This window comes from Oncorhynchus masou, chromosome 31 (genome assembly GCF_036934945.1).
Source record: "Oncorhynchus masou masou isolate Uvic2021 chromosome 31, UVic_Omas_1.1, whole genome shotgun sequence".
Classification (NCBI taxonomy): Eukaryota; Metazoa; Chordata; class Actinopteri; order Salmoniformes; family Salmonidae; genus Oncorhynchus; species Oncorhynchus masou.
The window spans coordinates 49235479-49248382 of NC_088242.1; the positions used below are offsets into that span (position 1 = coordinate 49235479).

The 12904-nt window shown below is 42.7% G+C and overlaps 1 protein-coding gene across 1 annotated transcript in view; it reads right to left on the reverse strand.

Moving 5' to 3' along the window:
• Nucleotides 1-12904, reverse strand: part of LOC135524053 (endoplasmin-like) — a 78822-nt gene that overhangs the window by 63739 nt on the left and 2179 nt on the right. The window contains exons 4-12 of the mRNA XM_064951200.1: nucleotides 6081-6197; nucleotides 5517-5848; nucleotides 5197-5308; nucleotides 4828-4932; nucleotides 4565-4681; nucleotides 4151-4366; nucleotides 3908-3973; nucleotides 3463-3732; nucleotides 2766-3011 (exon numbers count right to left, since the gene is read on the reverse strand). Coding sequence (XP_064807272.1) covers nucleotides 2766-3011; nucleotides 3463-3732; nucleotides 3908-3973; nucleotides 4151-4366; nucleotides 4565-4681; nucleotides 4828-4932; nucleotides 5197-5308; nucleotides 5517-5848; nucleotides 6081-6197 — 1581 coding nt within the window. The remainder of the gene's footprint in view (nucleotides 1-2765; nucleotides 3012-3462; nucleotides 3733-3907; nucleotides 3974-4150; nucleotides 4367-4564; nucleotides 4682-4827; nucleotides 4933-5196; nucleotides 5309-5516; nucleotides 5849-6080; nucleotides 6198-12904) is intronic.

Here is a 12904-nt window from a genome sequence, read left to right on the forward strand (position 1 = left end):
AAAGAAAAAATAAAATTGGCAAATAAGAAAAGGGTTCCCACAATATATGACAAGTAGCCTAGTAGTTAGAGCGTTGGGCCAGTAACCAAAAGGTTGCTAGAGCGAATCCCCGAGCTGACAAGGTACAAATCTGTCCTCCCACTGGAGGCAGTTAACCCACTGTTCCTAGGCAGTCATTGTAAATAGGAATTTGTACTTAAGACTTGCCTAGTTAAAAAAATAATACAATTAAACATTTTGGGTCGGATTCACCGTTGAGCATGTTTTTAATCATGATAAGGGCTCTTGCGGTGACCATATCACTGCCACACGGGCAGTGAGTCATACGTCGTCTTCGGAAAGTATTCAGACCCCTTGACTTTTTACACATTGTGTTACATTACAGCCTTATTCTAAAATGGATTAAATGAATACAAGTCTTCAGTAATCTACACAATATCCCATAATGACAGAGCAAAAGCAGGATAAAAAGAAAAAAGAAATACCTTCACATAAGTATTCAGACCCTTGGCTATGAGACTCAAAATTGAGCTCAGGTGCATCCTGTTTCCATTGATCCTTGAGCTGTGTCTTCACCTTGGAGTCTACCTGTGGTAAATGCAATTGCTTGGACATGATTTGGAAATGCACACCTGTCTATTTTAAAAAGGTCCTACAGTTGGCAGTGCATGTCAGAGCAAAAACCAAGTCATGAGGTCGAAGGAATTGTCCGTAGAGCGCCGAGACAAGATTGTGTCAGATCACAAATATGGGGAACGGTAGCAATACATTTCTGCAGCATTGAAGGTCCCCAAGAACAGTGGCCTGCATTCTTAAATGGAAGAAGTTTGGAACCACCAAAATGCCTAGAGCTGGCCGCCCAGCCAAACTGAGCAATCGGGGGAGAAGGGGAACATTATGTCAATGTAATATTTCAGTTTTTTTTTTTTTTATAAATAAGCAACATTGTCTTAACCTGTTTTTGCTTTGTCATTATGGGGTATTGAGTGTAGGTTGAGGAAAAAAAACAATGAATACATTTTAGAATAACGCTGTAACCTAACAAAATGTGTAAGTCACAGGGTCTGAATACTTTCCCTAGGCACTAACTGCAATAAAATCCCATGTGACTGTTGAGTCACAGTAATGTATTTTTATGCACTCTGGATATCATTTGGTAGTACCCAACCTGCTAACGACCATCCTGTCCTTATGGCCTGGTACTTCGGGCTCTATCGTCCTAACCACCGATGTCAATGCTAATGAAAAATCTAAATGTCTATCCACGAGTCAGAATGTATAGCCTTAGGGGCTGCTGTTGGTTCATTGTGCAGGGCGGCTTATGGAGTTAAACAAAAATTTGTGAATTTGAATAACATAGCAATTGGGCTTTTTTTCCTTCTTTTCAGTAAGGATGTATCGATCATGTGCAGGTGTTGTTACATGTGGTCTGCCACTGCGAGGAAGATCAGCTGTCCGTCCTCCCTGTAGCGCTGTTTTAGGCGTCTCACAGTAGGGACGTCGCAATTTATTGCCCTAGCCACAACTGCAGTCCTCATGCCTCCTTGCAGCATACCTAAGGCACATTCACATAGATGAGCAGGGACCCTGGGCATCTTTCTTTTGGTGTTTTTCAGAGTCAGTAGAATGGCCTCTTTTAGTGTCATACGTTTTCATAACTGTGACCTTAATTGCCTACCGTCTGTAAGCTGTTAGTGTCTTAACAACCATTCCACAGGTGCATGTTCATTCATTGTTCATGGTTCATTGAACAAGCATGGGAAACCGTGTTTAAACCCTTTACAATGAAGATCTGTGAAGTTATTTGGATTTTTACAAAAAAGGGAAGTTTATTTTTTGCTGAGTTCATTTAATTTTCCAAATTAAGCACTGGGTAGCTGCAAGAACAGGGTTAGAGAGCCCATGGCATACAGTTTGGAGAGCATGCTCTACAAACAGTTGTTGATGCATGGAGTGAAAGTGTTTTTATTTCTCAGATGTCTACCCGGCATCATTGAAACACACTGGCGGGAAAGCGTGCAGCCTCCGTTCGCATGCATATGGATATGGCCATTCTAAATCTAAACTAATTTGACATAATATTAGAGACAAATTAAATTGAGATCAATCTGATTCGTGAAAAGATGATCACTTACGAGAACAGCTGTGCAGCCTGAGGCAAGGAACAGAGCGCAAGCTTCTTTTTTTCCTCAACTTTCTCAATTAGTCAATGGTCTTGTCACATCATGCAACCCATATACATTTTGATTAAGTTTGTATCATTCACAACTCAATTCACCAAATAACTGTATCTAGCCTATAGGACCCATTTCAAATGATCACTTTTCCACTCAACATAGCCACTTCATATGCACTCCACAGGAGGCTGCTGAGGGAAGAACAGCTCAATGTCTGGAATGGAGTGAATAGAATGGTATCAAAAGCATGTATTTGTGGAACGACTGATACCATTCTATTTATTCCATTCCAGCCATTACTATGAGTCCATCCTCCCCACTTAAGGTGCCACTGGTCACATGGACTCCGGAATGTGAAACATATCCCTCCTATTTTATTCCGCTAAGTTTAATTATGTGTGGAGGCCTGGAGATGCTAAACGTGTTTATTAGAAGGTAAATTACCGTGAGATCGGCAGTCTTTTGCATGACAACCGGCTGACAAAATGTCATGACCGCTACAGCCCTAACCATGACTAAACATTCTGGGAAAATAAAAATAAAAGTTGTCTGAAGTCTGGTCTTTCACATTCATAATCTGCACGTTACCTTGTCCTTGAGGGCGCTGTCCTTCATCCAGGTGGTGAGGGGTTCGTACTCCTTCTCCAGGACCTCCCTGGTCTCCTTGGCCTTGTCGCTCTCGTCAAACTTAATGCCCTCCTTGGCCACATTCTGGAAGCGCTTACCATCGAACTCTGGCAAGGCCTGGACACAGTACTCATCCACTGGCTCTGTCAGGTAGATTACCTCATAACCCTTCTTCAACAGACTCTCTACAAAGGGAGAAGACTCAGCCTGGGGGAGAGGACATTCCACAAGGGAAGACAAGGGTTAGGAACATTAACCTTGACTATATTACTCCTTACAGAGCTGCAAACAAAGGGCCAAGGGGAAGGAGTAGTGAGCGAATTGGGACCAGCTGAGTGGTTGATTCTGATTTTCGGGGACGTGACTTTCTTCCTTACCTTGACCTCGGTTGAAAATATCATAATTCAAGGTAAGGGAGGAAAAGTCAAGGGAAAAGTTAGAGGATAGTGTTTTAATTCATCCACTTTATGGTCCACCCTCTACCGACTTGCTTGTGCCTGGTTCAGGCCTTGACGTACAGCTGGCACCTGTTCTCCTTCATCTGTTATACATACCATTACATCAGAGTCACCTATACCTACAGTACCTCCAAGTACAAAAAAACTAATTTGGCTCTATACTATATAGAGGGGAGTGTTCAAAGTCAAATTCTACCCACCTCCCTGCGGCTGGTCCCGGCCATGAAGTAGATCTTGTCCTGCTTGTCCTTCATCCTCTCTACGTACTGCTCCAGGCTGGCCAACACCGTGTCGCTGTTGGAGGTCTGAAAACGCAGCAGTTTGGCCAGACGAGTCCTGTTGGAGTGGTCCTCGATCACACCCAGTTTAATGTTGGTACCAAACTCCTTCCAGAACTTCTCATTGTACTGCTCCTCTGCAATCTTCTTTATCATGTCCAGGGTCTTACGCACCAGCTTCTTACGGATGACCTGGATGGGAAACGTAAGGGAGGAAGGGGCTTTAATTATGAAGCTCACATCATTGGTTAATGATAATTAATTATGTTCAAATCATCATCTTCTGTAAGTACCAAAGAGAAGAGATCTGACTGAAACCTGTCAGTTAACAGTCTGAACTTGCTTATTTGAGATTAGAGAGGCTCACTTTGAGCAACTTGTGCTGTTGCAGGGTTTCTCTTGACACATTCAGTGGCAGATCATCAGAGTCCACCTAACCAAACAATCACATTATCATAAATCAGAAAAACTGAAGTATTAAATGAACTATTATTCAAATGTACAGCAGGGTCAAATACATTTCTATTCAGTCAATTCAGATCGTAAACTAACGTTTTCAATTTCCTTTATTGATCCAAGCCTGCATAGCGCTAGAAGCTACGTCACTCACCACTCCCCTGACAAAGTTCAGGTATTTGGGCATCATGTCATTGAAATCATCAGTGATGAAGACTCTACGGACAAAGAGCTTGATGAAGTCGTTCTTCTTGGTTCCATACTCGTCGAACATGCCCCTGGGGGCAGCAACGGGGACAAACAGGATGGACTTGAAGGTGACCTCACCCTCAGCTGTGAAGTGGATGTGGGAGAGGGGCTCATCTGTGTCCTGGAGGGACGACCAAATTGTATTGATTTTTCAAACACCAATCAAATGTATTGATTTATAAAGCCCTTTTTATATCAGCAGTTGTCAATGATTTACAGTAAACTAAGACAAGACCCTAAAGAGAAAAAATAAAGGCACATTAGCTAAGAAAAACCCTGTGGAAGGAAGAAATGTCAAAAGGAAGTGCAGACTGCATACCTTAGAGAAAGTCTTGTAGAAGGCTTTGTACTCATCCTCCTCTACTTCTTTGGCTGGTCTCGTCCAGATAGGCTTGACGTCGTTCATCAGCTCCCAGTCCCACACTGTCTTCTCAACCTGGACGAAAGGAATGAAGTTGCTTGGGTACTTAAAAAGTCACTTATCAAAATCAAGTTGATGGCTTAGGTGTGCTAGTATTGGAATGGATCAAATAAACTGAAGTTGAGTTTTGGGAAACAAAATAAAAACTCATTTGTTTTAACCTTCTTGGGCTTGTCCTCCTCTTCCTCCACCTCTACCTCTACCTCATCCTCAGTGTCATCTTTCTCCACCTCGTTGTCCTCGATGGGCTCCTCAACAGTCTCTGTCTGGGTGGGGAGAGAAGGGAACATGGCAAAATATTATTTCTACAGCTCACTGCTATAAACACACCATGGGTTGTGCCATCGACAACAAACTATGACGCCCTCAATTGTCTCAAATCCGTCCTCTCTTTCTGCAATGATCTGAAAACAGACCACATGAAAGCCAGTCTAATGATGAGCAACTACCAACATAATGTTTCTAATCAGTGCAGATGAGAGGACAGGAGACAATGTACAGTAAATGATAGTATAGTTCCACTCCTATACCTTGCTGGCCCAGATGTAGATGGGGAAGTTGATGAACTGTGAGTATTTCTTGACCAGGTTCTTGATGGTTTCCAGCTCCAGGTAGTCTGTAGCCTCCTCCTTCATCACCAACCTGGAAGAGTAAAACAAATGCGAAATGCGGGATTAGTGTGTGGTTTTTTGTCCCGTGTCATCTTATCCTTCAATGCAACATAAGTAGTTCATTGAAATCAGGGCCACAATATGAATACCATCACCTAGTATTCAAAACTTAAATACTTGGAGCACTGCCAGATGGGTGGGATATTCACTTTTGGGAGTATGCCATTGGAGGCACTTACGTGATGGTGGTGCCCCTGCCGAGCGTATCCCCGCGAGGGTCCTCAATGACAGAAAACTCATTGGAGTCAGACTCCCAGATGTGCTGTGTGCCGTTGTTGTGCTTTGAAGACACGATCACCTTGTCGGCAACCAGGAAGGTAGAGTAAAAGCCAACGCCGAACTGGCCAATAAGCTCAGAGGTGGACTGGCCCTCGGTTTCAATCTCCGTCATCTTGTTGAGGAACTCGCTGGTGCCCGACTTGGCGATGGTACCCAGGTTCTTGACCAAGTCCTCTTTGGTCATGCCGATGCCCGTGTCAGTGATGTGGAGCATGTTATTCTCTTTGTCCATCTGGGGAGGAAAAAATTAAGAAAAAAGCTCAAGCTCAGAAGTCCTACGAGTATTTATCTTATGATTTCCATGTCTTGGCTCTTCCTCAATTCAGCTTTACTTGATTCCTTGCATCCGCTCCTAACAGTCTCAAAACCCAAAACCCACTGGAGAAGGTCTGAAAGGAGGAACTTTGGACATTCTCCAGTACGGAATGTGAGTTGAGATTGAACCTGTGAGGACCATGAAACACCTTGATCTTGATGGTGAGCTCCTCATTGGCTGCCAGTGCATCCTCGTTGGTCAGAGACATCATTCTGATCTTATCCAGAGCATCAGAGGCATTGGATATCAACTCCCTCAAGAAGATCTACAACACACAGGAGTAAAGGATGGTTATGGTTGACTTATACCCATTTGCCCCCTTGGTTTGATTAAATCCACAATCTGTATTTAGGGACCGCTCTTTCAAAAGGATAGCCTACACAGTTCATATCAGGCAGGTGTGCTATTAGCAATAAGCATTATTCTGTAGGCTTACTGATGTAGCATAGTGGTTAGGCCAGTGGCTCCCAAACTAGGGCTTGGGTCACCTGATATAAAACATATTAATCATTGTAATGTGGTTAAATTCAGCCAGAGAGCACCCTTAGATCATGGGAAAAGGCTACACTTGAATCATTCCCAAGGTGAATGGCTAAACACACTACCTTGTGAAACCACACACTAATTAGAGACTTTGATATTACCGGCAGTAGTTGATTAGGGATGGTCATATGACCTTTGTTCCAAGTACTGACAATTTTTTTGGAGGACTACAAAATAAAAATAAACTTATATAAGCCATTTTTAGAAAAGCAACATTTCACTACATGCCAACAATGCCTAATTTATCATAACAATTACAGATAACGAATCCTAATTGCCTGAAACTAATATCAACTGGTAATATTGTGAAACAGCAGTGTACCACTTGTAGAAGCCTATGGTTGTGCAACGGCATGGCCTTGTTTTGTAAATTAAACAGACAATCCGCTCTTATTTCCCGAGATCACATCCAAGAAAACATTTTTGGTCAAAAAAAGTTTACAGATTAAAATAGGTCAGATTAGACCGAAGTGATTCACATCTCATGTCAAGAACAGTTCGTCAAAGAGTAATCATTTGAAACAGGGCTCAATTTTAAAGAAATCTCATGGTTACAAACCAAAATCGGTCTTTCCAATATACAGACGATCGATTAGGTTAATTAAGCCTGTTCTGAATTTTCTAAATGGATTAACAATTCTACATTGAACACTATGGGGATGAATGACGAGGACATCTGTTTGGTGATTAGGCCTAGGCTTAATGATTCCGATGAAAAATACTGTCTTTATCAAACTAATGTTTCAGCATATTTTCAGTGTGGAACTGGTCTGTCTAGTAGGGAGTAATAGCCTAGGTTAACCAATTTGAAAATGCCACTAGTAGTTCGCAAAGTAGGGTCGCCACTAACATTAACGTAAACTCGTACAACGCCTTGGTCCGTACAATTGCCCTTATTTTAGCGCCCCAAAAACGTAATACTTCCAGATCAACTGTAATATCAATACCATTGTAAAGCACAATTTCTCCCCTTTCCAAAAGATTCAATTACATGACCTAAACACTGCCCGTTTCTGCATAATTAAAGCAGGTAATGAGCCCCGTCGGGTCTTTAAAAAATTAAATGGCGGGTGGGTAAGCGAAACTAATGAGTGATAGTGAGAAGCAGAGATGTGAAAAAGCCATTTTCCCACTCGATCTGTCCAACTATCACCTTATTGCCTCTAAAAATGTAAATAAAACACCATAAAGAGTTTATATAATGTGTCATTACATACCTATTTGAAGGTTTGTGTTGAATTTGAGTTGGGTTATTAGGGCGGTGCTAAAGTGATCTTAGAAGTAAAACAGCGGCTTTGATAATGATGATCGCATTGCAATGATGAAAAAAATGACTAGGTATCCACTGTCCATTCTCGTTTTTAAAGGATGAGAGAAGTGCTACACCTGGTGGAAATAGATTGTAAGACAGAAAAAGTTGCTTCATGCGTGCTGTACGTTACAACATGACACGTCCAGATGTGAAAGGGGGTCGGTTTTTTCAACCTTTCTCCAATACTATAGAGCCATTACCATGTCGATCAACGCTTGAATAGAAACCTAGTTCACACCCCGATTTTGAAGTCAACAGTCGCTAGTCCAATTAGTTCTTTGTAGCCTCGTTTGAATGTCGCGTTACGCACATTTGTACGGAATGGGGTTAGTTTACGTTAGTTACCACAGCCACGAAGTCATAAACCCTGTCCATCTCTACAATTTTGCTTTTTAAAACCACAGTGTTAACCTTAAGACCAAAGAGCAATTTTTTTGCATTTATTAATTTTTGGTGGCTGTGGTAACAAGTGACAACCGCAAAGTAGCCTAATGCCTCAATCACACCGACAGAGTCATTGACTGTGTTTGAATACCCACACTAACATAGTATACTGTATACTTAAAGAGAATAAACTACATACTGTTAATTCTTTAGTATACTGTAAACAAACAGTATCGTTTCAGTTGAGCATACTAGAGCGTCGCCTGTCTACGGGAGTTGATGCTGTTAGCATAAAAAATGACTTGCTAAACATTTGACAATTTCAGGTGTGTATGTAAAGTCAATCTGTAGTGCTAGAGCTAGTTCTGGGCATTCGTAAATCCAGAGCGTTTAGCTCTGAGCGTTCAGAGCGCACACTGGAGCGCCACTGGCCGAGGAGTAGGGTTGAGCAGAGCATTCAACTGCAGTCAAGCACCCAAGCTAACTGGCTAATGTTGGCTAGCTACTTCCAGACAATGAGAGAACACTGACCATTTTACACAATCTAGCAGAACGGGTTAGGCTGTTTTCATGTTATCCAGAGCGTTGGTGACTTACTGTGCTACTGGCAACAATTACGCTTTTTTTGCTGACGTTTACTGACACCAGCCATATTCAGAGTAGATGCTCTGAAACCGGAGTAGATATCCAGAATTAACAATGTCCATTGAAACGCACAACGACGATACCGCTTGTGAATAATCAAGTCAATAGAAATTGGTTAGTTTATATACTGCCTGGCAAGTTGATATATTAGTATCCATCTAACGGTAGGTAACGAGCTAACATACCTGTACATACTGCTGTAGTGCTATGCGGTTCATAAGGATAGCGTAGCTATCAAATTGTCAGCCAACATAATGTAACATTTGAAAAGTAATTTATTACATTGTGCAACATTTGTCCTTAGTTAAGTCAATTAATTTTTTAGTTGCTCTCAAACTTTAGCAGCATATTTCCTGTCATTTTCTGAATGTTTCTGAAAACATTGTGAAGCCACCACCATTTTCTGAAGATTTGCATTTATGGGCCCTAAAAGTACAGATAGTGTCCCCTGTGTGTATAATTCGTATTTAGTACGACATCCGGGAACTTTTGGCATACTAACTATATCCATACTTTGACCAATGTGCATACTAAAATCAATTAAAAAAGAAGTGTCCTCAGCCAGCAGCATTTATTTTCAGCAAACATGTGCAAATATTTGTATGAACATAACAAGATTCAACAATTGGAGACAAACTGAACAAGTTCCAGACGTGTGACTAACAAATAGAATGTGAACATGAACAAAGGGGGGGGGGTCAAAATCAAAAGTCCGTATCTGGTGCAATGAACCTCCTCATGGACTGCACTAGATTTGCCAGTTCTTGCTGTGAGATGTTACCCCACTTTTCCACCAAGGCACCTGCAAGTTCCCGGACATTTCTGGGGGGGGGGGGAATGGCCCTAGCCCTCACACTCTAATCCAACAGGTCCCAGACGTGCTCAATGGGATTGAGATCCGGGCTCTTCGCTGGCCATGGCAGAACACTGACATTCCTGTCTTGCAGGAAATCATGCACAGAACGAGCAGTATGGCTGGTGATATTGTCATGCTGGAGGGTCATGTCAGGATGAGCCTGCAGGAAGGGTATCACATCAAGGAGGAGGATGTCTTCTCTGTAACGCACAGCATTGAGATTGCCTGCAATGACAAGCTCAGTCCGGTGATGTTGTGACACCGGCCCAGACCATGACGGACCCTCTACCTCGTTCCAGAGTACAGGCCTCGGTGTAACGCTCATTCCTTCGACGATAAACACGAATCCGACCATCACCACTGGTGAGAAAACAACGACTCATCAGTTTAGAGCACTTTCTGCCAGTCCTGTCTGGTCGAGCGACGGTGGGTTTGTGCCTGTAGGCGACGTTGTTGCCGGTGATGTCTGTTGAGGACCTGCCTTACAACAGGCCTACAGGCTATTGCGGATAGTCTGAGCACTGATTGAGGGATTGTGCGTTCCTGGTGTAACTCGGGCAGTTGTTGTCATCCTGTACGTGTCCCGCAGGTGTGATGTTCGGATGTACCGATCTAGTGCAGGTGTTGTTACACATGGTCTGCCACTGCAAGGACGATCAGCTGTCCGTCCTGTCTCCTGTAGCGCTGTCTTAGGCGTCTCACAGTATGGCCATTGCAATTTATTGCCCTAGCCACAACTGCAGTCCTCATGCCTCCTTGCAGCATGCCTAAGGCACATTCACGCAGATGAGCAGGGACCCTGGGCATCTTTCTTTTGGTGTTTTTCAGAGTCAGTAGAAAGGCCTCTTTTAGTGTCCTACGTTTTCATAACAGTGACCTTAATTGCCTACCGTCTGTAAGCTGTTAGTGTCTTAACCGTTCCACAGGTGCATGTTCATTCATTGTTCATGGTTCATTGAACAACCATGGGAAACAGCGTTTAAACACGTTACAATGAAGATCTGTGAAGTTATTTGGATTTTTACAAATTCTTTGAAAGACAGGGTCCTGATCTTTTTTTGCTGAGTTTGTATACTCAATTCACGTCACAAACAGTCCAGTTAGCATGAGTATTCGAACACAGCTACTCATTTCCAACGGAATGCTGCGTCTGCCTTGCAGCATTGGGTTGCAGAGGCAGTTGCAGTGTGTCCTGCATATGTTGGATTTATCAAGCGCATACATCAAACTATGCGTAGACCGCTTGACAAAAATGTTAGCAGAAGGTGAATGTTGAACTTTGTTGCGCCCCGGTACTATTTTGCACATGACGCTACCAGTGTGATCTAGGCCGATGAAGTCATGCGGCAAAATAATGTGCAGTATCTGGATGTGCGCAAGAGTGCTTCTGGTGTACCAAAATGTAATGACACCGTTACGCTATTCCAAAACTGTAGTTCATTGTTGGAACACATTTCCCAACTTCAGTCAACCAGCATTTAGAATGTGATAAAACTGCAAGACATGTCGCTTGTGAAGCCCATCACTTTACAGGCATTCATTTCTGTAGGCTCACGGCACAGGCGTGTGTAGAGGGAGCGGTTGGAACACAATTGAGTGTAAAGGAATTTAGGGAGCAGAACTGTGATGCTTGGCTTGTTTTATTGTTTGTTGTGTCCTGCAAATGCACACATTGAATTCTAGAGTCAAAGAAAATTAACGTGGTCTTCAACACAACGGACCAAATAGTTACAGTATTTAGTTGAAGATTATTCGAGCACTCATGGCCTACGATTGATATGGTGAAAACAATGTTCAGGGCAGGCAGAGGCAAAGTCACATCAATACCTTTGTCAGATAACACAAACGATTAATTGACACTATAGCTAGCAATCATGATGATAATGACTTAAGACTCAAACTACATCTTGTGCACTACAAATGGATGTTAGCTGTGAGGGCCGATACGCCCACACATTGACTTTTGTTAGCTACATTTCGGCGGGTGCTATTCACGAGGACATATTTTCCGTCTCATGATTCCAGAGCATGAAACAGCACATGGGATGTTCAGTGTGCGGTGTCACTATATTGACAAAAAGCAGATTCCAATGGGGGCGGTGTTGCGGTCTATATTCAGAAGCACATTCCTGTAAAGCTTAGAGGGGACCTCATTAAATACGGTTGAAGTAATATGGCTACAGGTTCATCTGCCTCACCTAAAGCCCATTCTTGTGAGAAGCTGCTATAGACCACCAAGTTCTAACAGTCAGTATCTGGATTCCATGGGATTCTGCACAGATGGGGCTCCATTGATCACGGGGGCAGTGGGTCGGCCTCTGCACTTTAGTTATTAACGCGTCTTCCCCTGCAAGCCTTGTATGATACACCCACTGAGCTACTATAATGGATACAATGAGACCAAATGGCCGCAATAGAGCAGAAATCAAATGACGCAGGTAAACGCTTGTCATGCATCAATCTATGTGGAGATATTTGATCAGCGCATGACAATATTCTATTTCCCACCGATGCTTGGTGGTTAGCGAGGGGGAATGTTGGAAAGATTTTTGGAATTGGGGGGGGATTGACTTGTCATCCGTTATGACCCAAAAAAAGTTGACTAATGAAAAAAGAAAAAAAAGTATCCTTGCTGATGTAACAGGCATTGCAGGAACTCAACACAAGCATGTAGAGCAAATACAAGAGATGAGTGACAACCAGAAAATCCATTTGAATGTGATCAATGGCTCAGTTGATGTGCAGGTTCGATTTCACTTGTAGCTGATCAGCAGTCATGTGACCAAATGTTGCAGACAACTTGTCACTATGGAGAAGTTTTGGTTCTTGACTCAAAAGGAAATACTGTGCCATCTCCCTCTGAGCATTAAAACGCATGGTGTGCCGATTCAGTGCTCTTCTCTGCATGAAAAAGCAATGCGTCCAGATTGGATGAGACAGGAGAGATGAGGTGCGCACTGTCGACCACTGACTTCGAGACGCTCCGACGCAACATGCATCAGGCACACCCATCTTAGTGGTTGTGAGATTTGTCTTATGTCAGACAAATTTGCAATTGACCATCATAGACCCACATTAAAAAGTATGTGGAGTTAAGAATACAAATCCAAAATACTGTTAGAATGTTTGACTACCATGGCCCCAATTATGTAATTTTCCGTCACATGGTTGTCGTCTTCATAATTTACACATCAAAATGAGATTGTGGGCCAAAATAGTTGGGGAACCCCTG